Source organism: Fragaria vesca, linkage group LG5, assembly GCF_000184155.1.
Source record: "Fragaria vesca subsp. vesca linkage group LG5, FraVesHawaii_1.0, whole genome shotgun sequence".
NCBI classification, from domain to species: Eukaryota; Viridiplantae; Streptophyta; class Magnoliopsida; order Rosales; family Rosaceae; genus Fragaria; species Fragaria vesca.
The window spans coordinates 21792939-21820906 of NC_020495.1; the positions used below are offsets into that span (position 1 = coordinate 21792939).

The 27968-nt window shown below is 37.1% G+C and overlaps 4 protein-coding genes, 1 non-coding gene and 1 pseudogene across 6 annotated transcripts; 2 read left to right on the forward strand and 4 right to left on the reverse strand.

The window, feature by feature from the left end:
* Positions 1-408: 408 nt before the first annotated feature.
* On the reverse strand, positions 409-2156 carry LOC101308686 (glutamate receptor 2.7-like). The gene is made up of 3 exons (XM_004301645.1): positions 1868-2156; positions 518-1767; positions 409-429 (listed from the first exon to the last, which is right to left on the reverse strand). The coding sequence occupies exons 1-3, from the start codon at positions 2154-2156 to the stop codon at positions 409-411; spliced, it is 1560 nt and encodes a 519-aa protein (XP_004301693.1).
* A 4705-nt stretch (positions 2157-6861) lies between these two features.
* LOC101308977 (aluminum-activated malate transporter 12-like) lies at positions 6862-9558 on the forward strand. The gene is made up of 6 exons (XM_004301646.1): positions 6862-7290; positions 7412-7552; positions 7680-7952; positions 8070-8197; positions 8281-8424; positions 8932-9558. The coding sequence occupies exons 1-6, from the start codon at positions 6975-6977 to the stop codon at positions 9556-9558; spliced, it is 1629 nt and encodes a 542-aa protein (XP_004301694.1). The 5' UTR covers positions 6862-6974.
* A 289-nt stretch (positions 9559-9847) lies between these two features.
* On the reverse strand, positions 9848-9919 carry TRNAC-GCA. Its single transcript has one exon. It is a non-coding gene; the product is annotated as a tRNA-Cys (tRNA).
* A 345-nt stretch (positions 9920-10264) lies between these two features.
* On the forward strand, positions 10265-11610 carry LOC101309263. Its single transcript, XM_004301647.1, has 2 exons — positions 10265-10448; positions 11010-11610. The coding sequence occupies exons 1-2, from the start codon at positions 10265-10267 to the stop codon at positions 11531-11533; spliced, it is 708 nt and encodes a 235-aa protein (XP_004301695.1). The 3' UTR covers positions 11534-11610.
* Positions 11611-13411: 1801 nt separating this feature from the next.
* LOC101313704 (protein CUP-SHAPED COTYLEDON 1-like) lies at positions 13412-15723 on the reverse strand. The gene is made up of 5 exons (XM_004300208.1): positions 15567-15723; positions 14751-15028; positions 14331-14654; positions 14000-14234; positions 13412-13913 (listed from the first exon to the last, which is right to left on the reverse strand). Exons 1-5 carry the CDS (start codon positions 15721-15723, stop codon positions 13798-13800), a joined length of 1110 nt encoding a protein of 369 aa, XP_004300256.1. The 3' UTR covers positions 13412-13797.
* A 2815-nt stretch (positions 15724-18538) lies between these two features.
* LOC101309553 lies at positions 18539-20127 on the reverse strand (annotated as a pseudogene). The gene is made up of 3 exons (XR_184821.1): positions 19970-20127; positions 18920-19447; positions 18539-18856 (listed from the first exon to the last, which is right to left on the reverse strand). The product of XR_184821.1 is annotated as an uncharacterized LOC101309553 (transcript).
* Between the last annotated feature and the right edge of the window lie 7841 nt (positions 20128-27968).

Below are 27968 nucleotides of genomic sequence, written 5' to 3' on the forward strand. Positions count from 1 at the left end.
GTTAGGTGGTTGAATTGCCTATACAGGATCTCTACAATGATTTTTAAATCTTCTCACATTTTCAGAGAAGAAAATAGAGTGGTAGATGCTCTAGCTAATCATAGAACATCTCTGCTAAGCATGTATGATGAGATGTGCCTCCTCCATTTATCTTGTCCTATTATGAGCGTGATCTTTTGGGTATGCCAGATTTTAGGTTTCGTTAATTCGTTTGTTTTGCTATATTGTTTTCTCTCTTGATATTAGACGTTTTTTGAACTTTATGACAGGCATTGGTCTAGTCCTCCAGCTTATTGTACATTTTTTATTTTTTATTAAATTTTCGTGGGGGACGATTTGTCTCTTTACGATTATCCCCCAAAAAAAATAAAAATAAAAATAAAAAACTTAATACTTGTATGATAAGAATTAGAGCACATGCTGACATGCCTGCAGTTAAGTAACAAAATGATGTTCTTGAAACCTGCAATGATGTTCTTGAAAGAACAAGATGGAAATGATCAAATATTTTACGTACCTTGTTATGGACTAGTTCTACCAGATCATCGTATGAGCCATTAACGGCATGGAACTCATATAGCAGAGGATAGTCCAAGAGACCTAGCACCTTGTAGAAAATCTGAATGCAGAAACCGTCATACGGGAGAGTGTTCTTCCTTGAATCAACCTTTACAAATGCGCTGAAGGAGGTTCTACCTGGAACCACAATTCTCAATGGCTTTCGTACAGTAGGCATTGCCCAGCCTTTGGGGGCTCGTTCAATCAGATTGCCGGGCCAAACTACTGTACCAACATCATGAGTTCTGTTTTCGCTTTTTTCTTTTGTAAGGCTCTTTGAGAATCCAAACCCTGGTCCCCTAAAGTTCAGTTCTTTGTATTTGTTCCCTTTCACAATATTTATGATCCTGAAAGTTGGAGTGTTCAACACTTCACCTCTTTTCAAGTGCATTTCGCCACTTAATCCCATATGTTTGTTCACTGTATTTAACAACACCTGAAGGTCAGTAGTATTGTTAGTAGTCTTCCTTATGGCCTGTGCTATGATTTCCATAATATCGTATGATCGAAGAGCATAAATTCCTGGCTTGGAGTTATCTTCTTCTGGAAATCTTGTTTGGAATTCCTTCTCAAACTTGGCATAGGAACTACTGTTAGAGTCATAGTAGGTCTTGATTCCCAAAGTACCTTCCATATCATGATTGACTTGAGACTCGAGCAAACTTGTAATACTCTCTGTGATTATCCAAGCTGAGTCTCTTTCTACAAGGCCCATCTTTTTTGCCACCCTGAACAGATTGGTGGCTGCTGAGAAAGATGACTGAAGAACAATGAACACCCGAGATTGAAAGGTGGGAAGCTTCAACATCTCTTCTAGTTCACCCCAACTAGGATTAGACAGAGAAGAAACCCTTGGGAGAACCAAATGATGCTCGATCTTTGAGCCAACATCTTGAAGAGCCTCGGATAAAAGAGCTAGCATCCCAGAATCACCACCATAACCATCATCCTGGTATATAACTATAACTCTTTTCCAACTGTACAAAGACACTATATCTGCAATGCATTTCATTTGAACAGCGCGATCGCTTGCCACTCGTATCAGAAATGGCCAGTCATGGTGTATTAGAGGTGGGGTTATAGTAGGTGCTGCAAATGAAATCACCGGAACTTGAGCTCGGTTCCCCACATCAGCTACTAGAGCTGCTTCCTGCCAAGTCTCCATTCCAACTATCAGATTTACCTTCTTGTCCTTTATCAACTCTTTAGCTGCAAGAAAAATTAAATCCATAAGTACATGTACACGAACTATTAATATTGGCATGACTCATTTCTACATCACCATATAATATATCATGCATGTATTTACCAGCAAGTGCAGCAACCAAGGGATCTCTGTCAGAGTGTCGAAAATGAGGGATCAGGCTATGAGTGTTTGAGAGGCTGTTGAACTTTTCCGTTGCAATAACCATAGCAATTTTCTGTTCTTTACCTATACGAGTGTTCAGATTAACGATTCCTCCAAAATTGATGAACGTTTTCTCATTTTCAGCTTCAGCAACATGATAGAGAGTGATGATGGTGAAGATGATGAGAAGAGGAAGCAGCATCCAAAGTCTTTGGATTTTGTTAAAGGTATATGCACAAGGAAAAGCCATTGGTTCCCAGCACACATGCGGTTCCAGATTACAGAACCTGTACTACTGCTCGGTTGCTCAACTGGTATATATGGTTACTGCGAAATTGTAGAGAAATTAACTACGAAATTATACGTAAGAATAATCGGTGTGGAATTTTTGAATCCTTGAATATTGGTTTAACGTTGAGATCCTTGAATATCATCAAAAATTGTAGAGAAACTAAGCTATCACGCTATTAAGAGTTTAAGACAAGCAGAATATTCAAGGTTCAAGTTGTCTTTTGTTCTTTTGGGTGACTTCTATTACAAGTTTCTGCTTAATTTATGCTGCACGTAATCCCTAATTAACCACATACTCCAGCATGCAAGTTGTAGCCGATGTCCCAATCCAAATTAATGATTTGCTTGACGACGCTGCACCTACGTTAACCTGTAGTTAACTAGTTAAGAGGAACGTGCCTTGTTAATATTGGAAGTCTCCTAGACTCAGACCAATGATATTTCTGTGACAATGGTATCCTTGGTCTGAGGCTCTGAGCCGATCAAATTAAGTGTCTTATTGGAACTGAGACCTTCATCAATTCAGCTGATATTTTTTTTTTTTTTTAGTCAAAGATGGTATATTATATTGATTATCTTTGGCCAGAAGACTCAAATATTAAGTGACGACTTACCTCGTCAAATAACCTTAATGTACGTAGTTATGGTGACCACACAGTTAAGTATGAGTGATGATTATTTTCTTTTCTTAATTGTTTATGTACTTGCATGTTATCCTTTTTGTGTTTTTAAATGGCTAGATGAATGTAAGTATATATTGGTATGTATCAAAAACTTTATTTTGATGAGACATCAAGTGTGATGTAGGACGAGGAAGGACCCGCTTTAGCCAAAAAATAAAAAAGAAGAAGAATGATTTAAATATTGGTAATTCACGTGTAATAAAGTTACTAGCCCCTAGAATGTTCAGGAAGATGTGGTTTTGCACTTTTCAGGATGTACGGTAGTTTACCCTGTGACACAGATGTCAGCGGATTGAGTCCGTTTATCTCCAACTCACGAATTTAGCAGATACAAAGCTATATGAAAGCACCCAATTTTTCTGATTCGGCAGTTTGATCTATGCTATGATTTAATTCATGGACGTTGATAAGATCCTTCCATTTAGCAACACCTTAGGGGATGACATAGCCTTAAATAAAGTTAAGGGCGAGTTTCAAACGAGGAAAGGCTTACGGTGGATACCTAGGCACCTAAAGACGAGGAAGGGCGTAGTAAGCAACAAAATGCTTCGGGGAGTTGAAAATAAGCATAGATCCTGAGATTCCCGAATAGGTTAACCTTTCGAATTGCTGCTTAATCCATGGGCAGGCAAGAGACAACCTGGCATGTAAAACGAATGGCGGCCAAGAGAATTAAAGAGCAGCTTGATCGTAAAAAGGACAAACTCTGTAGTTGGTGTTCAGTATCATAATGCTAGTTATTATACCATTCTGAGGACTCTTGACTATCCAAATAATATGTTGATGAAGGTATCTTTTAAGTTGCAAAATAAGCGATTATGACCGTTGTAATCTTTTGGCTTTTCTTTGTGTAGCTAGAGGTTTGTGTCAGTTATGACCATTGTAATCTTTTGGTTGGTTTTCTGAGGGTAACTAGAAGGTTGTGCGTTTATTGTCAAAATTAATAATATCATTTACCTGGTTAGTTATTGATTAATGGAATCCTTATATGTATATCCAATAGTGAGAAGTATTATTTTAAAGTTGAATTGTTTTATTTTCAACCTTTAGATTTACATCTAACGGTGATCCCTTGGTCAGTAACTGACCAGGTGCATGAACATGTCTGCAATCATTCATGTTATTATCTATCGATCAACTTTTAGGGAAATTCTATGGTACCTACCCGTATGTGATATCTACATTTACAAATGTGACAACATATTTGTAATCAAAGTGGTAATACTGAATCGTATTATTTGTAATTTTGTTCTAATAATTGTAATTACAAAATGTACAACCATTTTACAACTTTTTGAACAAATTGTTCTCATAGATGTAATTTTGTTTATTAACTTCATGTAAATAGTGTAAATAAATTTAGTAAATTTTTTCTCAATGTTATAATTTGATTCATAACATTGTAATTTTTGTTCAAGTATATGTAAAATAAAAATAGGATATACATCTAGTATCATAGTTTGTCTCCAAATTTTAACAGTTAACTCTTATTTTCTGATGGATTCCGGATTTATGTTTCTTGAGGTTCATAGCGGGTGAATCCCGTTACTTCTGACTGCGTCACTAGGTTCCACTTTAACTAACAAAAAACAAAAACAAAACATGATCGACACGAAAGAAATATAGAAAATGGGGTGACGTACATGTAAATACCCGATCTCTAAAGCTAACCATGCATCCTGGGATTTCCGTTTATGAATACACATATAACATGCAGCCATGAACAAAATGAAGATCACCGGCATAAAAGAGACAAGCACCCTTTGCCACATAACGATATGAGCATTTCCTGAATCTCCTCCATTCTTATGTGAAAATCAAATGATCAAGAAAACTGAGAACTTGAGTATAAACCAGTACATTAATGCTTCGTCGAATCGAAGCTCAAACATCACTTAGCTTGGTAGTAATCTAATACTTGGTCAACTCTACATGACATACTGTTACCCACATTCCATATTTAACTCTCAACTATATATAATGGCGATTTTCCGGACAAAATTTGATAAATTCCCACTTTCCCAGCTAGTGCCTAGTTGATACAAAATGGGCTTCGGTTTCATCCTGCTACTTGTTGGTTTTCTATGTTTATATTGAAATCTTTGCTAAGCATGTTAATTATTTCTCGGGAACTAGAGAATCACTGGGGCATGCAATGAGTATCAGAATGAATACACACACGAGGAGTGGGGACTAATGAAAGGACTGTGCATGTTAGTTATTGAGAGCGAGTATCAGAGAGCATGCAATGAGAATTAATGAAATATCAAGATACAGCTCTATAAAATTTCCAATTCCATAAATTCTTGTATCATAAGTTCATAACCAACTAACTATCATATATATCACAAGGTCGATGCAGAACCACATATGATTTTTTTGGGGAGAAATTTTATAGAAAAATAAGAAATTAGTTGGGGCAGGTTAATTTGTATGGACAGTGAAAGAAGATGCCAAGTGGTGAAACCTGTGCTTCAAAAATTGACAAAAAGTTGAGAATGCACGAGAGGTTTTGACATACACACAAGAAAAATCAAGCCAGCTCTCCCAGCTGTTTGAGTACAACAGCTAGCTATGCATATGAAGCATCATTGCATAATGCAAACGAGATGCTTTCATCATAAATCATAATGTTAGGTTTAAAATGTACTCAATCAAAGCAAGCTTTACTTCCTTTTCGAGCAAGTTTTCGATATTTCAAGTCATTACTGAATTAGTTGGCTAGTTCTCTCTGTGTACGTACCAAGTCATGCAGTCCGTGATCTTGAACAGTACATACTACTGCTGCTGCTAGCTGCACTTTTTAATGCTATGCATCTCTACCTTTGTTTCCCTTTCCTGGGGTCTCTGGTCAACTCCAACGGCCGTGCACCGTTGACCCAAAAGGCCAAAACCCTAATTTTTTCCTATCATTTTGAGTTTTTGACATCGATATGTCTGGTCCATAAGATCTTCTAGCAGTTGTTTGGAGGAAAACAAATTTTGTTTTGTTTGTTTGTTTGGTTGCTGAGGAGGTGAATAGAAACTAACTTGGTTAGAAAGTAGAAACTGCTAAACAAATTTCGGTTCAGTTTGATGGAAGTCAAGCCAGTACTTGATGCATTTTTTGTTCCCATTTTAGCTATGTGAAATTTGCAGGAAGATGTAAACATTGCTGGGAATTTTTCCTCGAGTTGGCTCCACCGATAGCATCTTTGATGAGTTAGTCATCTTGACCATCTTTGAGTTGTGCAACGAAGCCCCCGCATGGCTTACTATCAATATTGTCTCTACTCGAACACATTTGGCAAGGGCAAGTTTGAAGTTTTATATCAAAAGGTCTGCTATTTCTCATATGTTGCTGCATTTCATAACCATGCATATCGGATTTTTTCACAAACTGGCTTTACATTAAGCCCCATATCCCTACACTAGTACATTACAACCTGGATGCTAAATTGATGAAATGAGTTGGAATGCAGCGTTGTTAAACATGTGGACTCAAATCCAAGAAATTTCAAATATAATGACCGAAATTGAAATCCGAACAGAATTGCAGATACGTTTCTGTACCATTCATATATCCCTACCCATTTTCTGTGTAAACTGACAAGCAAACAGAACCAAGAATTAGAAAACAAGTTCTAATTGATCTTTGATTAATTAAAGTAGTAAATACTTAATACTACCGACCCTGCCTGCCTCCAATCATGTGTTTACTTGTAGATTATGGTAACTACTATCATGGTCTAGGGAGTAGGAAGTAAATAAGACAAAGAGTTCTAATGAAATCAGTTTTCTTCATTGTATTGACTCTTAGCACTTATGAAAGGAAACCCTCAATCAATTTCTGTTCACTTTAATACATGTGAATGTAGCAAGTGAGAACTCATCATTATTTCTCACTTTCTAGATCTCCTCCCTATAAAGCAACACTAACTCATTTAACACAAACTTGGAGTTCTCTGCTCGATATCACAAAGACTCCCCAGCCAGCCACTCATCACATTTATAATCACCATCCCATATTATTCATACTTCTATACAAATCTTACCACCATTCTACTTTGTTTTTCAGTTCTCATATTTTTCTGTTGGGGGGTTTTTCTAGCTTTATGTTTCCCAAAGTTCATGCAGGCATGGATGTGGAAATGAACAGTAACATGGATTGTGGCAAAAGCAAAGGCATCATTGGAGAGAAGAGTTTGCAAATTCTTGTTGACAAGATGAAAAAATACCCGGTTTCGATTTGGAGGACTGTGTGGAAAGTGGGAAGAGAAGATCCAAGAAGAGTGATGCATGCTGCGAAAGTTGGTGTAGCTTTGACACTGGTTTCATTGTTGTATCTGTTGCAGCCACTCTTCACTGGAATTGGACAGAATGCCATTTGGGCTGTCATGACTGTTGTTGTTGTGCTAGAGTTTACCGCAGGTTAGTTGATATTAACGTTTCCTATTTGAGCACAAATTGGTTATTTGAGAGTTGAGACATAAGATCATGAACAAAGCAGATAAATGTTCTGAAGGTTTTACTAATGCTTGAAAATGTGTAGGGGCAACTTTATGCAAAGGACTCAACAGAGGATTGGGGACACTGTTAGCTGGATCATTGGCATTTTTCATCGAGTACATTGCAACTGAATCTGGTCACGTTTTTCGAGCAATTTTCATTGGAGCTGCAGTTTTCCTGATAGGTAAGCTAATGTTTGTTAGTAACATTCCTAATGCTAAACAAAAACCAAGACTTTCAATGTAATTTCAAAATCATCATTTTTTAATGTGACTTTGTTCTTTTGCATTATGTTTTTCATTTGGTTACAGGAGCTGCAGCAACATATATCAGGTTCATTCCTTATATTAGGAAGAACTATGACTATGGAGTTGTCATATTTCTCTTGACCTTCAATCTGATAACTGTGTCAAGCTACCGTGTTGACAATGTCATGAAAATCGCTCATGATCGCTTCTTCACCATCGCTATAGGCTGTGGCGTCTGCCTCGTTATGAGTCTTCTGGTATTTCCAAATTGGTCAGGGGAAGAGCTACATAGTTCCACTGTCTTCAAGCTTGAAGGCCTAGCTAGATCTATTGAAGGTATACATATGAAAAGTTGCTTATTATTAATGATGATATCACTACGTACGTAGTTTAATGTCTATATATTAACTAGCTAGTGCACAAATTAGTATGGAACTGATGATGAATTTGTAGCTTGTGTGAATGAGTACTTCACTGAACAAGATCAAATAGAAGCAAACAAAGAGAAATCATCAGCTGAGGATCCAATATATCAAGGTTATAAGGCTGTTTTGGACTCAAAATCTTTTGATGAAACAATGGTAGGTACTTTAAATAGTTTGTTTGAAGTTATCGTTTCATTAATTTGTTATATGAAACCTCATAATTTTGGTGATGTGAGCAGGCCTTACATGCAAGTTGGGAACCAAGACACTCGAGGCATTGTTACAGATTTCCATGGCAGCAATATGTCAAACTGGGAAATGTTCTTCGCCATTTCGGGTACACTGTTGTAGCTCTACATGGATGTCTACGAACTGAAATTCAGGTAAAGCAGGCAAACCTATCCATTTAGGACTTGAACAAACTTTTTGCAACAAAAACTCAGATATATAAATGTGGCATATATGGTAATGCCCCAGAAAATGATTGTTGAACTTCTGTCCTAGTTAGTGTTTTTTATGGTTGATTATTGACTTAATAATTATATGCTAGAGAACACAATAATCAGTTGATATTGAACATGAATATCCTTGATTATCATTTTTTTAATTGTATAGAAATAAGCATCCACATGCCTCTTGCTGTGACTGTGAGTCTGTGACAGATCACAGATATTGGAAAATTTCACATGCATCTACAAAAAAAGGGAATCTCATTCAGGCTTATTTCATTTTTTGTTAAAGCTAGAGAAGTGAACTAAGGCACGGGTGAAGAGAGCAAAGATGTTACATCTTGTTATGTAAATCTTACAATTACCTATGATGAAATTCTATATTTCCAACCATCATTTTTAGTAGAATAATAAGTGGTTTTTCTTAAATTTCTTTTGCAGACGCCAAGATCTGTTAGAGGTCTATTCAAGGACCCCTCCATTAGACTTGCAGGAGAAGTATCAAAAGGACTAATGGAACTTGCCAACAGCATTAGGAATCGCCGCCATTGCTCCCCCGAAATACTCTCTGATCATCTCCATGAAGCCTTACAAGACCTCAACACTGCTATCAAGTCACAACCAAGACTTTTCCTAGGCTCAAACAGCAACCAGGCCACCAACATGCTTGCTCTAGCAGCTGCACACGCCACATCTCAAAAGAACGCAAAGAACTCGTCAGGGGGAGGAGGAGTTTCTTTGTCAAGTGTGAAAACCGATAGCTCTGCATTGATGGAATGGAAATCCAAGAGGGAGTCTTCCGAGAGGAAGTTCCTGAGGCCACAGTTGAGCAAAATTGCGATCACTAGCCTCGAGTTCTCAGAAGCACTTCCTTTCGCTGCCTTTGCTGCTTTGCTGGTGGAGACAGTGGCAAAGCTTGACAATGTGATTGAGGAAGTTGAGGAACTGGGAAGGATTGCAGGCTTCAAAGAGTATGAACATGGTGATGAGAATATTGTTGTTACTAGTGACAAGCCACAAGTGATTGATGTTACTCAAAACCAATTGCCTTCCCATGGTGTGGATTGATATCAAAATGTTAGACTGCAGGAGTATATACTCCCATATTGGCATTGGCTGGCTTATTGTTAAAGTTATGAAACTACTACACACATTTTAGGTGTCTTCAATTTGTAGAGATCACCAAATGATAGAAATAAAGCTATTGTTCTGTTGTCAAATGTTACAAGCAATTTTGCTGGTAGAAAAATTTGTTAATTGGAGTTAAACCCTCAAAGAAAAAAAAAATCTGTATAATTTGGAAAATGAAAAATCCTCAAAGAGTAAAACGAAAATAATAAGAAAATAATAATTAAAAAGGGCCCAACCGGGTTCGAACCGGTGACCTCTTGATCTGCAGTCAAATGCTCTACCACTGAGCTATGGACCCAATTGATTCTTAAGCACACAAAGATAGTAAAAGTACACTGTTACGTTATGCTTTCCCTCAAGAATATGGTCAGAACTCAGAACTAACTACTACCATTCAAATTCTTCAAGCTATATAAACCAATGCATTGGCAGAATATAATTCTGGATGAGCTTGAAGTTTTAACATGGCATCATAAAGCCAAAACTGAATTTAAGCAGTATGATTTGATCAATAAGGGCCTGACACATGTCAACAACAAGGAGATAAGATACCGCACAGCTTTGACCAATATTTGTTAGAATTCTAGTGAATGGGAATGTTGGGTGTGGATTAATATAGTGAAGTGAAGTGATCCTGCTTCACATGGCTTATTGCTTCTCAACCACTGTCTCTTATGGTTCTGGATGGAAGAGAAGCCCATATAGCTTGTTTGGGTGGAACATAGGGAAACCAAAACTTGATGAAGATCGAAGGCCACAGATCAATTACCATGATACTACTGATCTTCCATTTCCACCTTCTCTTCTGGACAAAACATTCTTAAGAGGTATATTACTCTCTCTGACTCAGACTCACATCTGATCTGATCTCTCTTTCCTTCACATTTGCAATGCACATGCATCACTAATTATATGTCTGATATATTTTATATTCTTTCATTTACATAATGAAAACCCATAATTCTTGTACAACTATGCAAATACAAGAACATAATGGTGATTTGCTGTAGATCATGTCATTATGGAAGGCTTAAACTATGAAAACAGATCTAATCAGATGGTGTTTTATGTTGTACATTGTCTTTTTAGTATGTATTATAGCAGAAAATGGTATGCTAAATCACACTATCACAAAACATAATCCTGACCTCATTTAGTTGTTTTTTGATCTTATTAAGTTGGATAGCTGGCCACTAAAGGAACTCCAATCACTAAATGGGAGATTTCCATATCAGACATTCAATCTGGTAACAAGTAAATAAAATACTTAAACCAGATTTATGCTCTAGGGAATAGATTTTCATATCTAGAATGAGACACTTGAACAAATTTATACCAAGAAGAATCCATCTATTCTCTTCAAACATTGTCTTGATAATTTTAAGCAGGTAGGGAACTCAAATGTTGCTACAAGGCAACCATTGATGGATTTAGTGCAGCTGATTTCCACAATTGCTGTGATTTCAAGGGGCCATGTGCCATAATTGGCTATACAAACAAGTCCTTCAAGTTTGGTGCATTCAACCCTGAAGGCTATAGAAGCACAGATGATTACTATGACAGTTTTGATCCATTCCTATTCTACTGGACAGATGATGAAAAAACTGATGATCCAATTGTTCTGCCCAAAGTAGGAGGCAGTGGTGCAGCCCTTTTTGATTATGCTCGGGGCGGGCCACAATTTGGGGCTGATGGGCTGCTCATCGGCCCACCTCTAGCGCCGGTTATGGGTGGGTTTGCTGGCCCGGATACTAATTCAGGTATTGGTGATTTAAGGCAAGCCAAATCTAGATTAGGATTGTCATATGCAAAGAGAAAAGATGGGAAGGAGTCACTTTTCGGGGATGAGAATAGAGCAACCCTTGAAGAAGTAGAAGTTTACTGTAGTCCTCAAATTGCAAGCTTGTACTAAACTAGCACTAAATAGTTGCATCATGTATAGACCAGTTTTGTTCATCACAAATAAGTGCAGATGAGACTTTTTCTGATGCAGCTACTTCCTCTTCATTTTTGATCAAAACAAGGGATTTTATTCCTTTGCATGGCATAGGAAAAACACACGCAGCTTGTAGCTCTATTGGCAAAGAGTATTTACCCAAACTCAAGGTCAGAGTTCAGAACTTCCCCTCTTAAATGATGAGGTGGCGAGCCTATTCGATACTTAAGGCCAAGCAATAGGTGTTGACATTGAAGTAGTAGGGGGGTGGGAGAATCTGTTTAAGAAAAGAATAGTGGGGGTCTTGGATATAAAAGAGCAAATTATAGGCCTTTTAGGATAGTATTCCTAAAGCCACAAACAATCTTTATGTAGATGCTTCACAAAGTTCTGAAGGGGCAAGGAACAATTGGAAAACTTCAGAAGAGAGAAATGCACATTTCTTGGAAACTCAATGCATGGGTCTGGGTGGCACCTTTAATGGCCTTTCCAAGGCATTCTGCCCTTTATTAAATCTCTTGTGGGAAGTTAAAGTTACTGTTTGTATCTTTTGGTAGAATGTTCACACCATGAAGAGTCACAGTGTCATTTGAAAGTGCAAGTTTGGGGTTTCCTAACAGCACACTTCAAGCCAGGTTTTAACATAATTCCCATATCAAAGGTTGGACCAACTACCAAATTAGGAGTAAAACATAATCTCTTATCAGTAGGTGCCCTAACTTCTGTCCCAAGTCCTAATAACAAACTACATTATATTATCTGGTGTTCTCGTTAGCATGGTATACAATGTGGATATCCAATCCTCAACTGCTCAAAGCTTTTGGTGATCACTTATTTTCTCAATTGTCATTCATCCTGACGCTGCTTAATTTCTCTCCGGCCATGTGTATCATACCGTAGTAGCTGAGACTATCAACCACAAAATCCATTATCAAAACTCAAAGAACTTTTGCAAAAGTTAGACTTCAGAAATCACAACAGAAAATGATATGATCCTGACATAAATAACATATCTAAAAGTATATATAGTTAAATAACAAACTTAATCATGCTGTCAGATTGTATGATTTTCTGGTTTTATTCTGCAGCCTCTGAGTTTATATATTGATTTCCCAACAACTCATATTATAACAATGTTCAACTTCCAAAATATCAGATCTCCCAACTCCATTCCCTTCTGAACAGCACCAAATTAATTTGCTGCCTTATCTTTATAGCTTTGTTTGTTTGCTGCCAATACATAAAAGCAATTCTCAGTTGTAGCTTTAACACAGATAAGGTGGTGGAAACTGATCACTGGGGTCCCTAACCCTTGGAGATTTCCATGTAGTATCAGATAAAAATGCTATATCAGAAAGTTGCAATGTAATTTTGATTGGAAGTGGCCAAAATAAAAGACCTGCTGCAATAGGATGTGAATCTTCAATAATTAAGATGATTACAAACCCACCAAAACCCAAGTGATCCCCACCAATTAGTCCATTGATTACATAAAATCAACAAACCAACAAAAAGTTTAAAGAATGTGGGTGAAAGTAACTCCACAATGGGATGGCTTATCAACACTTCAAAAGTAGACTTTGTCATTAGCTTTAAATCTCAAGAGAATATTAAGTTTGGAAACTTCAATAATTTTTTTTTTTTTTTGGTAATTGAAACTTCAATAATTTGAATAAGCGTTAGTGATTGAAGATGGAAACTTCAACTTTGATGAATGAGAAACACGAAGTACTGTCTTCAGTTCACATTCCGAACTACTTTTCTCTTTTTGTCTCTTTTTAGTCTTTACCTTGCATACTTACAAACTTAATATTGTTTTAACTTGTGAAAATTAAATACAAAATGGTAACCAATCATTAGAAGCCAAGGAATAAAGTATCTAAACAATGGCTGTTTACTGCTGTCATAAGAGGAATCAATACATAAAGATTATCAAGTATAGAAAATTACACTATATAATTAACCACAAGGTTGCTTACATTCAAGAAGCTCACTTTGGAAAACAGTATAGCTACTACAAACCAACTCCAGGTGAAACCGATAAAAGTGATTATCACCTGGGGGATACTAACTGACAATATTAAGAGAAACCATGAAGATGATAAGTGGCTTCTGAAACAACTCCAAACAATGCAGACAGTACTATTACAGAGAAAACAGACCACTCCTTACATAAAGAAGACTATTGATTATTTTTTACTACCAAGAACCAACATTAAAAGGCGTTGTCTTGGAAACCCCTACATCACAATTATCATATTGTCTTCCTGCAGCCATAGACCTCCAAGCTCCCCTAAATTCCCATCTGCGCTCACTTGCCTGCAAATTGGAGCTTGTCCATCCCATGTTTCAGATACTGCATTGAAAAAAAAGATCGACAATGAATCTTGTTTCCATTTCAGAAGTGATTTGGATATTTCACTGTACTAGTCTGGTCAAAACCTTCAAATTGCAATCCCTCATTTCCACAATAACTCATGTAGTCTGTGTGTCCTGAGAAAGGTGACATGCAGGCCATTTGATTCAGATCATCAGCCATTTGGAAGTCCCCGAAATTCGAGTATGATGAACTAGGTGAAATCTCGGTATGTTCATATGACTGCCATGGTGACATTGTGCTTGGAAACTCGGACTGTGGGATATAATTAGGCACAGCTCCTTGCAACTGTGGGTAGTCCTGCATAAAAGCCAAGAGAAATGTATATGAGAAAAATATTAACATTATAAACATTAAGTCCTTGAAATTTCTTATTGACTTTTCCCACATCAATACCTTTGAAGAATCAAGAATTAAGTCAGGTGAAACCCAGAAGGCTGTAGGATTGGTGTCTCTTGGAGCTGGCTCAAACTCTGCCATTGGAGTGACTTCATATGGAGAAGTAGTATGGCTTGAATGGCGACTCTCGTCATGCTGGTAGTTCACTTGAGATGACATTCCAGCAGAGATGCTCAAGGTCTCATTCGAGTTTATTGTTGAGGTCAAATCCCCATTGCTTGAAGTACTTCCAACCGTCTTAGCCTTGGGTTCTGCACTGCAATCATTTGCCTTTTGTGTGTGCTCATTCTTTTTAACAACACGGCACAAAGCGAAAACTCCCTGTAAATATGACCAAAATGCCAAATATAAGTATCTAAAGTTGTCCAACAGATACCATTTCAGAACTAATCCATAACCATAACACTGTAGATGTACCTTATGACCTGGTGACCCCTGAGCAAAATCATCATTGAGGCGGTACTCATGCATAATCCAGTCTGTTCGATCACCTAAAGGAGCACGTCCACGATAGAAAACAAGGGTCTTGCGGTATCCAGTAACACTAGATTGGCAGACAACCTTGCGGTCTTTTCCAGTGGCTTTCCAGTAGCCAGCTTTAGTAGCTCTATTTGTTCTTGAACCATTCGGGTACTTACGATCCCTTGGACAGAAGAAGAACCATTCCATATCTCGCCTGGGGAGAAACGATTTCTCTGCAATGGACAACACAAACATGTATCAGATGCTACACCTTTCTTGATCCCCTAATATTAAGTCCTGGCAAATTATGTTGAGAAGCATATTGGAATTTGAAAAAAGAGAACAACTTTCACTGTTCTTGTACTTTATCAACTTGAACTGTTATGGGGGAATATCTAAAGCCATTTAGCTTGGCTTTTGGAAGAAAAGAAGACCACATCATGCGCAGTCAGAAAAGAACATATTGGCCAGTTTATTCCATAAAGAAAAACAAAAGAAGCTCATATAAACAAAAATCAAAAACTAGCTTTATGCTATTCTGTTCAGACTGGTATAGAAGCCATGACTAACTAAACCATAATATTTTTCTCTTAGAAGTCAAATAAATACTAGAACATTAAAATACTAACAGCCATATTCCTAACATAGAAAAGCTCATACATAGTCACTGGAATTCATCAAATCCTAAACAAAGCACAGAAAACCAGACCAGAATGCAATGAAATATTTACTTCTAAACTGAGTTAAAATATTGATATAATTAACAATTACCTGGCAGCTCCCAGGGATCAAATTTGTACAAATCGATCACAGGGATTACTTCGAGCTCAAATTCAAGCCCCTCCACTTTTCTACTGAGATAGTATCCCACTAACTCCTCATCAGTTGGGTGGAATCTGAAACCTGGTGGTAGTGATGCCCCTCCCATAACTCACAAATAGCCAAAAACTTTCGAAACCAAAATAACAAATATAATAGTTAAAATACCAGAGAGCTATAGCTTTGGGATGAATGATATGAAAAATTCCAGTTAAGTGCCCATACTGTATCTATTGAATATTTGGAAAATCCAAAAGTAAAAGCTTTTGTCAACAATGGATTTCTTGTCAGGAATTGAGTAAAACCTCCACAGAATGCACCCTTTGGATGGCAGAATCATTGTCTTTAGAAACTCTATCCTTGTAACCAATGTGCCAACCCCAACAACCCCCCTCACAATTTTGTTTCAGCAATTCCCAGAATAAGATGAAAAGGAATCAAACTTAACCCTCCGAGTCAATACTCAGAAGCTGATATTGGCTCAAATTCCACAACTAGAGTGTGAAATCACTCAATCAGTGAATACGAAGTGAAAAATAAAGGAGCTTTGTCTAAGAAAAAACTGGTCAGAACTTCCAGAATTGGAACCTATTGCAATACCCTGAAGTAAAAACCATTCAAAACTAGTCGAAAGTTGAACCTGTTGGCAGTTGGAAAAGAATGTGAGCCAGAAAGAGGTAGAGATAGCACAAGAGTCAGTGTCAAGAAGCAAAAAGGGGAGGGGGAGAGGGAAGGAGCAGAGAAAGAAAGGAAGGAAGAGGGAGTGAAAGAGTGGCAAATGTGATGTGTATATATAGGGATCCTGGGGGAACCAACAGTCCAAAAATATACACAAAACACCGAAAGTTTTCCAAGATTGCTTGTCTGACGCATACACAAAATTCCAATGGAGGGAAGACAATGGCCCACCTACACCACATAACTTGAACTCAGTTCACACTATGACCCTGCACTACAGTCATTCTTCCCGCCATGACCGTTGCTTGGTTGCTTCAGCTACTTACCAAGCAGTGTGCATCACATTGTCACAAATCGGAAACCGTTTAATCATTTCTACGATTCTTTATACAGTTTAATCTGACGGTTTTTTATTTAGACAGTATTTTTACACTTTTCGCCACACCAGAAGTCCAGAACACTCAGCCTCATCCTTCAGATTCTCTCCTGCAGTCCTACTCATACCCCCATCATTTTGTACAAGCTATTATTGAGCATATATGAAGAAAACTCTTCACATGATGTCATGCCATCTTTTCTTGTGGTATAGTCTATCTTTACTTTACCATCATATAGGCAATGTTTGACAGTTTATAAGCAAAGATTCAAGGTTAAGATCCACCTACATCTTTTTTTCTGGTGATATATGTGAACTACTTTACATCAACATTAGTGTTATGTGCAATATTTTACATGTGGCCTATTGTTTAATGAGAAAATCCTATAACAATTGATATAGTGACTATGCCTATAAGTCTATAACCTCACCAGGACCTATAAAACTGTATCACCTCTCATTTTTGTAAATCCTCTAAATATGTAAAGCTTTTTTTTTATCTCATATCCAGTGGAAATGATGCCAGAACAGAAACCACTGATTAAGGTAAGCAAGGGGATAGTAGACAATATACACTTTGTATAACAAGATGGTTTAAATGCGCATTCTATTACTAGGACATTGCAGTATCAGATCCAGGCGAACACAAGGAAAGAGAAATGAAAAGAGAACTCAGAATGAAGGGCAAAATGACAATTCATCTTAGTCTACTGGATATGTTAAAATGGAAAATCAAACGTCTTCTCATTCAACTGAGAAAAGAAATAAAAAAAAAGTCGCAACTGAAACCGAAAGTATGTACTTCTCTATTATATAGAAGTGAGGACAGGTGATTATAAGCTGACAAAGAGCCGGGACAAAAGAACATGGACGGTGGGACAAAACAAGCTTGAATATGTATTGCAGGAACACATGATTTTTAATAAATGGACGTATCTGGTGCCTCTTTTCTTTCTACATATTCTTTCCTCACTTTTTCTTGAAAGAACAAAATAAATGAAGACCTTCGTAATTAACAAATGCTCACACAATCAGAAAGCCGTCCATCCTGCAGCAATTGTCTTTGATCCATTTGTTGAAAAGGATGATTCCTCTGCAGATGATCAAGAGATATATAAGATAAGTCTCAATTGCATATAAGGGTTGGGTTCTACAAATACCAAAAATAATAGATAACAAGAGACCTCCCGAAAGAAAATTAGCAAATCTCTGTAAATCACACTCATTTTTTTACTAGAAGAGGTGATCCAGTTTACTTCCTGTGCAGTGTAAAAGCAAGAATAAAAACATGAGATGCATCCAAGTTTATTGGAATAGAGACTCACTGAAACAACAACAAAGAAAATCTAGATTTAAGCTTTGTGGTTAAAATCAGGTTTTAAATATGGCCCGCTTGACAATAAGCTAACAGCTACTTGGCTTGCCCTTCTTGCAATATAAATTGAACTCAATTTTCAAAGAAATCAGGTACTAAAATTCTGAGTTCATCAGAATGCAACTAGTTCTAATTAGACAACAACACTATCTTCTGAAACACACATGGCATGCAGATACCGTGTAGGCAAAAGCTTAAAGCCAATCGAGATAATCCCTCCCGATTACCATTTGTACATATATTCCATGATCCAAATGCAATAACCTGATAAATAACATGTGAAGACAACAAAATTGCAGCTTAATTATAAAAAATCAACACTGAAGGTCCCTGTGGAGGTTATTTGGATCTTAGTCAGCTATGAAATATTTATAGCTAATGGGTATCGAAACTCATTCTTGCCAACTTTAAGACTACTTACTGAGACACACTTGCTTATACAACATGTTTATAATTTCCAAGTGCAACCAAAGCAGAGCAAAAAAATTGCAAGTTCTAAACAATTAGATCTGGAAGGAACACTGAGATACATTGTCCATACCTCAATGTGAAAAACATCAGAGGAGGCTTGAAATTATGCCTTGGGTTATCTTGGGGTAATATGACACCACCAGAGGTGCTTCTAGCAGCAACCGGATCATGGGGAGGTGGTGGCAGAGGGGACCTGATTTTTCCTGCCCCCAAGGCGAGGCGAGACCAAAGCTCAATGGTTTAGGCTTCGGAGACCCAGACCCTGCGGCTGACAACATTCCAGTCCCTCTTGTAGGCTTGGGCTTGACATTTTCCCTCATAGTTTCACCTTCCTGCAGATCCCTAGGAAACAAATGAATCGATTGAAAGTGGTCAAAACTCAAATCAGAGTTTTATGATCTTAACTTCAATCTATGATTCACAGCCGGGTGAATATCAATGTGGTTTTTGTCACTGGTCTCGCCACCATTGGCAGTTCTCTCATTCTCTCTCTTCACATATTTTTTCATGGTCTGACAAGGCTACATTGAAGTCAAATGCTTCATTTCGTTCAGCAAACCCTAGTCCGACAAATGCATGCTTTCCACAGCGATCCTCAATCTTCAGCACAAAGTACCATTATGAGTCAAGCACCATCTCCACTGAGTTCTCGCGCTGGCCCGGATAAACAAAGCAGGCTGCAAAGAGCTCACTGGAGCTTGGATCCTCCAATCGGATCTCACATCTTTCCTTGCAGGACACAACACGCAATCTTCCTGACCATATCCTGTCACTCTGGAGCCACTCGCCACACTTGTAACCACCCGAAGTGGAATTTTAAAGACGGAGACCTCACGTACCACGAGGAGTGTGAGCTCATAGGCCTCCTCCTCTTGCTCAAAATACATTGTTCTAGAACCGAAATGGGGGCAAAGTTCCAAGCTTTATCAGATTCTGTAAGGCAATGTAGGTACTTATTAGTTGTGAAAGTTCCTACTTAAGGTGGAAAGTTCCTAACTTTGAAAGGTATATCAAGTATTGTGGATTATAACATGGCTTTAATTCAAGTTTTGGTATGGGAATCAAGCATATATATGTAGAACTGATTCTGAGCACTGAACTAAATGAAATGTTGGAAAAAAGAAAACTTTTGGATTCCTATCACAAACTAATTGATTTACATTAAAATGATGCTACTCATTATCAGATAAGTTCCAAAATCTCAAATCTTTCACTAACTACAAAATCAGATAATTTCTACACAGATAAAGGTAATATCATCACACCCAGTTAAACATCATCTCAGATAACCAAACCAAGACGCAAATAAAACCCAATCAGGAGTCTAAGAATCCCATTGAAAAGGATATTTCTTTCTTTGATTTTGAGAATATTAACTTCAATCACAACAGCTCTAAGTCTATCATTGAAAAACCCAGAAACATAAACTAGGAAAAAGACCAAGAGGATTCATACCTGTTGAACTTGTTTGCTCTAGATGGCTTCCCTTTCTGAATTTCTGTCGAAATTGAGAAGAAGCAGCTCAGAACGTGAAGAAGTGTTCAAAGCTGAACCAAACCTCAAACTCGACTGTTTTTTTTGTTCTTCTTTGTGTTGTTAGGGATGGAGTGACAGGTGTTGCAATGTCACTAGTCCACGCCAAATGTGAAAGAATATGTGGAATTGGTCTAGTCAATATATAATTTTGTTTTGGTATGACTGTAACGACAGTCGGATGAGAGTGGTTTGACGGTGGTTTTAGCCTCATTCAGGTGGCAGCTTCGCTGTTAAACGCACATATAGTGACGGTTGGCCGACGGTTTATATGAGAATGTTTAGACGTATCTGAAAATAGATTACAGATATATAAAGAGCCTTTTTAATAATAAGGACCATTAGGTTAAAGACTAGTTGAGTATTTCTTTGTTGTATTCTGATAATATAAATAGACAAGCCAAACTCTATGGTTTTAGTTTTTTCAAAATGTTTGAAAATCTATCAAATCTAGTGTCCTAGCAAAAAGAAAATGAATTATCTATATCGATCCCCAAGTCTTATGTAAGTCTTAACTAATCTTTGTATGTCAAGTAACGCATCATCTAATTGGATTATTAGCGAATTCAATAAATAAAAAAAGGGTCACGGTAAAATATAGGATTGTGACAACTTGACATAGTTCCTATAACTTAAATTAGAGTGCAGTTATTGAAACTTCCAAATTTACACAATTGACCTCATGTAATTGTGAATTATTGAATGACATATTTCTCCTCTTATAAAATGACTATTAAGGACAATAGTAATATAAAAGGAAGCATCACATTTATTTTCTCTAGACTTTCCGATTCAATAATGATATATTGCTTTCTTTATTATTTTCCTTATATATTTTCATTTCTAATTTTACTACATATTATTGAAGCATTCATATATTTAATAAGAGCTAAAACTATGATCAATATCGATCGTGTATTCGTGTGTGACACAAAAGTTTCTATTATCATATGTGTTGAACATATGTACAAGATGAAAAAATTATTTGCAAAGAAAAAAAAAGATCAATTATGAATAATTAAATAATAACTATTGAAATAATCTATTATGCGGTACTCAAAATAGAAAAAAAATATTAATATATATAGAGAAAAATGGTTATTCTTGATCTTCATTTAAGAGAGGTACAATAGAAAACAAAACGTAATTCATGTTAGAACATTATCTTGTTGATAAAAATAAAGGGATTTTTGAAACCCTGTACATTGTGCTTCTATTTTTATTTTTAAGAAATTTATGTTATTAAATTAAGGAATCAAATCGTAATTAAGAAATGTAGAATGCAAAAATTAATTATAGTGAGTAAAGTTTTTATTTTAGAGATAATGATTCATTATTAAAAATTATATAGTGAGGCTGTGAGATTATTTGAGAAACTTAAGTGAGGTTTAGTGAGTAAATATACTATTTCAAAATTTGATAGGAGGTGTAAAAAACATAGGATGTCTAGTGAACAAATTTAGAGATCTCAATTGTCACATCCCGACCCTTATATTTTTATCTTATTTACTAACGTGATTATAATAAGAATTTTACCGTCTCGATCATTGAGTAAATAGTTTAATTGGTCCCTAGAGGGGTTTCGGGGACGATTATGTGCGGAGGATTATTCGTTTGAGGAAAATACGACGAGGGTAAAAATGGTAAATTTTAGCTAGTAAAAGGTAATTTTTATTCGGGTATTATTTTTCGGGGTGTTTTTATTTTGGAAGATTGGGTTATAAGTGGTGTGGACCGGTTTGGGCCAAGCCCACACATTTCTCTCCCCTCACTTTTCTCTTTTCCTCCCGATTCTCTCTCCTCCCACCCGATTTTCTTCTCCCTCCGCCCGGAAACTTCACCACCGCCGTCCGCCGCCGTCCGGCCACCACCGACCGCCAGACTGGTCCCGTTCGGACCCTTGCCTCTTCCTCTCTCATCCTGGACCAGTGCACGCGTGCGGAACGCCGCCGTGAAGGAGCGGTCAACCCCGAAAGGTTCGACTGCCGGAATGGGTTTTTCGCCGGAGCTCCGTCTTCCGGCCACCATAGGTCGTGATTTTTGGCTCAACTTGTAGCCCTCATCTAGGTGAGTAATCCCTCAAAAGGTTTCGGCTAAATTCGATTTCGTTAGGGTGGTTTGTATAATTGAAAGTTTTAGGGACTAGTCTTAAGTTTTGGATTAGACTATTGGCTAAGGCTAAAGATAGCTGATAATCTGGAAGTAGTTGAGATTATTAACTTACGGTTTGGGTTAATTTTCTAATTAAAGGACTCAAGTATGTGCCTATGGACGTAAAGGCTCGCCGTAGGAAGTTGACGGACATTTGACTTGGGAAGCCTCCGCTTGGCAATTAAATAATCAAATCACTGTGAGTGGACGTTTGTTTTTAAATTAAATGCATGTGATAGCCTCATATTTAATGATAGTTGATTTTTATATTATTGATTCTTAATTAGTGGAATAATTTCCTTTTACGATTGATTTCTGCGAAGTATTTTCGGAAGTAATTATTCATATTTTGTTTGTTAACTTCGCTATTTGAAAAGTACCGAAGATGGGATCTTTCGGTAGAGCCATACTTTCATAGCCTCTTTTGTAATTGACAATTTTTATTATTTTGGAGAGTTACCGAAAATGAGATTTTCGATGAATGTGTATATGGATAGTTATGAGGAGAGTATGTATATAAATGCTAGCTAGCCATATGTGTCTGTCCACTTTAATGGCGTAGCATATAGCCGCATTATGGTGTGACGTGAGCGTTGGACGCGAGCGTAGTAGCCCTATATGAGTATCTAATTCATATAGGGGGTATGGGCACATATTTATACACCCGTCTGTCCACCTTAATGGCGTAGTGTAGCACCGCATTAAGGCGTGACATGAGCGTTGGACGCAAGCGTAGTAGCCTTGTATGAACTTCTATTTTTCTTATATTTTCATAAGAATTCATACAAGGAGTATGGACGAGTGTAGATACATACATATATATTTGTAATTTAGCCTGAGAGGCTGTATTTTATTAAGTCTTAGAGACTAGCCGGAGCTAGTTGCGTTTCTGTCAGTTTATGAGTTGAGCGCTTTTGAGCTGCCGCATGCAGTATTTTTTCTATGAAATTAAAATGGGAATGCATAAATATTTATAACTCTAGTCCATTTCTCCCCTAATAGAGTTGCTCTGAACAAATGAATTGTTTGTTGTGGGATTTTATTTAGTTTAAATAATTGGGAGATGTTGTGATTTGGGGGAGCATGAAGGCTCCAGGAGTTTAAGGTTGGATTTGGTTTATCAGAAGTGTATGCAGGTTTTTCGTAGGAAGGGTTGTCCATTTTCAAAGGAGATTATGCCGAATTTTCGGTAAATTTTCCTTGGAGGTGGTCCCCGCAGGATTTACTTCGGGTTTCAGGGTGAAATTCGGGGTGAGTCCTGACATCAATAGCCGCATTACCTAAATTAACGTCACTAAGGATAATAATCAACTCAATATTTATAAGCCACTTGAAATATGTCGATCACATTCAAAATAGTTGATGTATATATTGCTTTCAGATTTAAGGCGATTTTTATTAATCATCTTATTGTTACTGTATTCTTCTTAAAACTCTCATTCATGACTGTGTCGTGTCATAAGATCTAAGCCTCTAAGGTCTACTATTGCAAGATTACATGCATTGTTCCTACCCTTCATTATACAGATCCATATGAACTCATGAGTTGATTAGTGCACATAAATCGACGAAATAAAATTATTAGTGTTTGAACGCTCTTGATAAAATGAGCTCATCATCTTACCTTTTTTTTTTGTTATGTTTTGAGGTAGTTGAAGATCGAAATTAACTGTACATTTTTGTTTAAGCATTTTTTAGAATCTGTGTTTTTGTTTTTTGTACGTTTTATATATGATTGGTTTTTAGTCCAAGCTCCTTCCACGCAATCCTGAGTCGGACAGAATCACTTTTGCCTTATTCTATTTAAGTGATGCTGTCATCATCTTCTTCCTTGGTCATCCATTGTCCAAAAGGAAAGAGCTAGCAAGCAAAAGTGTGTGCTTACTCAGTTTCCAACTTTCTGGTTTTTTGTTTCTAGCACTCAGTTTCAAACTTTTGGGGATGAGAGAGCAAACACGGGCGCGCCTTTAGTAGTGGGGTTTATATTGTCTCTTTCAAGTTTCAATTCGATGATTTCAAATATGGTAGAGATCGAGCTAGGTTAGGAGATTCTGATGTTCACTCGGTTCTGCTTTGATTTGATTGAACTCGTTTGCTTTTGCATTACCAAACCCTAAATTACATTATTCTTTGCTTTACAAAGTTACATGTCTATCAGAAACAGTTCCCCCTAGATATAGACAAATGCTTTTTGGTTTTTTACATTAGAAAAAAGGGCAAAAGGGTATCAGATTGATGTATGGCAATGGGCCATTGGAGCTTTTGGTTACTGTATTAGATTGATGACTAAGTTTCATTAAAAAAAATCATAGGAAATTTCTTACGAAATTAGCTTTTCACACTGGGAGAAGAAAAGAATAGTGAGATCATCAAAATGTGTTTGCAGTATCGATCATGCAAATAGCTCAATTTCACACTGTTTGGGCACATTTCATGTAGAGAAGTATTGAAAAAAAAAAAAAAAAACAGGTAAGGAAATCCTTGCAGAAAACTACTGGATTAAGATTAATATGTAGTTCCAGAAATCTCTTCTAATGAGGACCTCTATAATAATGATTAGTTGCTAACTTTTCGGTTTATCCTATTTTTCGATCTTATATCTACATCTTAACTGTTCAATATATAAATATTTATGAGTAGATCATTTCTGTAAATTTTCAGCCATATTGAAAATCGTTAAGACATTTATAAATGTGATTTACCAATTATGAACTTGAACATATCATGTTTAACAAATTTGGTTCGTCTATTAACTTGATCTAGTTCGTTACCTTAACGATCACCAATTTGACTGAAAATTTGTAGAAATGATCTATTCATATAGATCTAAAAACTGAATAGATGAGATGTCAAAATATGATCGAAAAATGAGTTTTTTAAACCATAAACCGAAAAGTTCTTAACTAGTCCTGATTATAAAGATCCTCATTATAAAGGCTCCATGTAGCTCCAAATTACTTTAATTAGTTAATTATCTTAGGGAAAATGCCCAATAGCCCTAAATTTGAAGATTTTTTTCCCACAAACAAAATCAGATTCTAAAATTCCCATCAACCCATAAACTTTTAGAGATCTATTCCCACTAACAAAGTTTTTTGTTTTCTGTTTTCTATGTCTTTTTGCTGACCATAATACCCTCCTTTCCCAATCTCTCCTCTCTCAACCTCCGACGACGTCGTCGGCTCGATCTCAAATCTGTCTCCAATTCCATCGCCGACGACCTCCGGCTCGACCTCGACTTAATCTCCGATTCTAACGACGGCTTCTTGCTCGACCTCGGCTGCATCTCCGAATTCTTCAACGCCTACGCTCTACCGGTAAAATTCACAATCTCAATCACTCTAATCAATTTTCGCTTCTCTGGCCAATTATGCTTCAAACTCGAACTGATTTCAACTTTTTATTGTAGCACAATTGGAGATGTTCTTAGTTTGAAGGCCTGTTCAATCTCATTGGTTATGCTTCGATCTATCTATTTTTACAGATTTACAATAATTTGTCCTCTATGAGTTTGAGGAGATAATGCGATATCTATGTGTGATGAATTCAATAATGGTTTATATTGGTAAATACAGTTTTGTGGTCTTGTATTCAAGCATTGCAGTTTATATGTATGATGAATTGAATAATTTGTGCTCTTGTATTCAAGTGTTGCAGTTTTGTACTGGTTTATATTGCATATGCAAATATTAATCCCAATCTATGTCATCTATTGAGTTCAAAAAGTGGATTGAATCATGGAGTAATAAGCATGTACGTGGGGATCAAAATATATTGGTAAATGCAGCACCCCCAATTTGACCTTATACCACCCTAACATCTCTAATATGCTCACTATTTAGGTGAACTTTTAGGTAAAATAGTTCAGAGTAATTGATGATAGGCATTCTGCTTTACTCTGTTCAATAGCATCGAGCTTGTTGATACGTTAAGACTTTCCTTCTGCCAATAAGTGCTCCAGTAATGTAAACATCGCTTGCAGTTCACTTGAAATACCTGGTTCCTTGTATGATCTTTTTATTAGACTTGAAAACCATTGTGCACATCACATGCAGGTACTAGACTTGGACTTCATCAGAATAGTTGTAGCACCATGCAACGTAGTAAGTGTTGAATTGCTGATACCGATATATTACGCTTGTAATTGTTCATTGTTTAAGATTGGCTGCCAACCAAAAGATTAATTGTTTTACTACTCAATAGAATGTAATTGAGCTCCTTTTGTTTCTACGTATGAGCTTGAGGATATGTCTAGTTGGTGAATTGAACAAACTTGGGTCATGAAATTAGATTGGTTTATGTATTCCAGCTTGCTAAAGGTGCATTATAAAGTTGATTTGAACATTTGATACATATCACTTTCTTAGTATGATTACGAAATGTGAGAGTTGATGTACTGTATACATTATATTAGCATTGTCATTTCTTAAATTCAACGCATTTTAACAATTAGACCTCTTATTGTCTCCAATAGACCTCATACTACCCCTAGTAGACCCGAATAGGTGGTCATTCTACCCTAATAGAGACTTGGTACAAGTGACTGAAGCACACAGTTAAGTTCAAAGGTCATACTGCCCCCAATAAGAGGTCTTACTGACCCCAATATGTGGTCATACTGCCCCTAATAGAGACTTATTATAAGTGACTGAAGCACACAATTAAGTTCAAGGGTCATACTGCCCCTAGTAGGAGGTCCTATTGACCCCAATATGAGGTCCTACTGACCCCAATAGGTGGTCATACTACCCCTAATAGGGGCCTGTTATAAGTGACTGAAGCACACAGTTAAGTTCAAGGATCATACTGCCCCCAATAGGTGGTCCTACTGACCCCAGTAAGTGGTCATACTGCCTCTAATAGGTGGTCATACTGTCCTCAATAGACCCCCCGACACACCCCCTACTACCCCCAATAAACCTCTTGACAAACTCCATATTGCCTCGAATGGACCCCAATAGACCCCTTACTGCCCTCAATAGACACCCTATCGCCAGAATCCGGTCAACGGTCTTCAGACAGACTTCATATTGCCCCCAATAGACACCCTACTGCCCCCAATAGATACCTTTTCGTCGAAATCCGGTCAACGGTCCCCGTATCCAAGTCAATAGTCATCGGAGTCTTGTTAACGGCCCCTGGAGTCCGGTCAACGGTCGCCGGATCCCGGTCAAAAGCCGCCGGAGTCTGGTCAACGGCCCCCGGAGTATGGTCAATGGTCCCCGGAGCTCGGTCAACGTCATTGGTCGTGGGAATCCGGTTATAAATACTTTATTTTATAATAGGCTCTTATAATGGTCTATTGCAGTTTATTTAATTCATTAAGGGTATAATTATATTTATGCTGTTTAAGTTGTCTCTTGAGAATTTTAAAAATCTGATTTTGTTAGTGGGAATAAAATTCTTAAAATTAGGGCTAGTGGGCATTGTCCATTATCTTATAGTGTAAATGAAAAGGAAGTGTTAATAATGGACCAAAGTTACCTCATCATATTTCTTCCTATGGTTTTTTTAACGGTACATTCGTGTGCTCTACCCAAGTTACATATTTATATTATTTGATCGAAAATGACAACTAATTAATCTTATGAAATAGAGCAAATGCCCATTTAGTACTAATTTGAAAAGCTAATAGCCCATTCTAATGAAAATCATTTTTCATTGCCCATTTACACAAATCTTAAGAAAAAGACAATATTGTCCATCATAAATACCAAACCTACCTCTCCTCTTTCTCATTTACCCGCTCAGGCCTCTCTCTCTCTCTCTC

Bases quoted from the DNA above. Each gene is read 5' to 3' on its own strand.
- LOC101308686 (XM_004301645.1), bottom strand. From the start codon at position 2,156: ATGGCTTTTCCTTGTGCATATACCTTTAACAAAATCCAAAGACTTTGG. The intron at 1,768-1,867 runs GTAAATACATGC...TTTTTCTTGCAG, and splicing joins CTTGGTTGCTGCACTTGCTG to CTAAAGAGTTGATAAAGGAC. The intron at 430-517 runs GTACGTAAAATA...ACTTAACTGCAG, and splicing joins TAGAACTAGTCCATAACAAG to GCATGTCAGCATGTGCTCTA.
- LOC101308977 (XM_004301646.1), top strand. From the start codon at position 6,975: ATGTTTCCCAAAGTTCATGCAGGCATGGATGTGGAAATGAACAGTAAC. The intron at 7,553-7,679 runs GTAAGCTAATGT...ATTTGGTTACAG, and splicing joins AGCTGCAGTTTTCCTGATAG to GAGCTGCAGCAACATATATC. The intron at 8,425-8,931 runs GTAAAGCAGGCA...TTTCTTTTGCAG, and splicing joins GTCTACGAACTGAAATTCAG to ACGCCAAGATCTGTTAGAGG.
- LOC101313704 (XM_004300208.1), bottom strand. From the start codon at position 15,723: ATGGGAGGGGCATCACTACCACCAGGTTTCAGATTCCACCCAACTGAT. The intron at 15,029-15,566 runs GTAATTGTTAAT...TGTCCATTGCAG, and splicing joins TGATCCCTGGGAGCTGCCAG to AGAAATCGTTTCTCCCCAGG. The intron at 14,235-14,330 runs GTATTGATGTGG...GCTTTTATGCAG, and splicing joins TAATTCTTGATTCTTCAAAG to GACTACCCACAGTTGCAAGG.
- LOC101309263 (XM_004301647.1), top strand. From the start codon at position 10,265: ATGGCTTATTGCTTCTCAACCACTGTCTCTTATGGTTCTGGATGGAAG. The intron at 10,449-11,009 runs GTATATTACTCT...AATTTTAAGCAG, and splicing joins GGACAAAACATTCTTAAGAG to GTAGGGAACTCAAATGTTGC.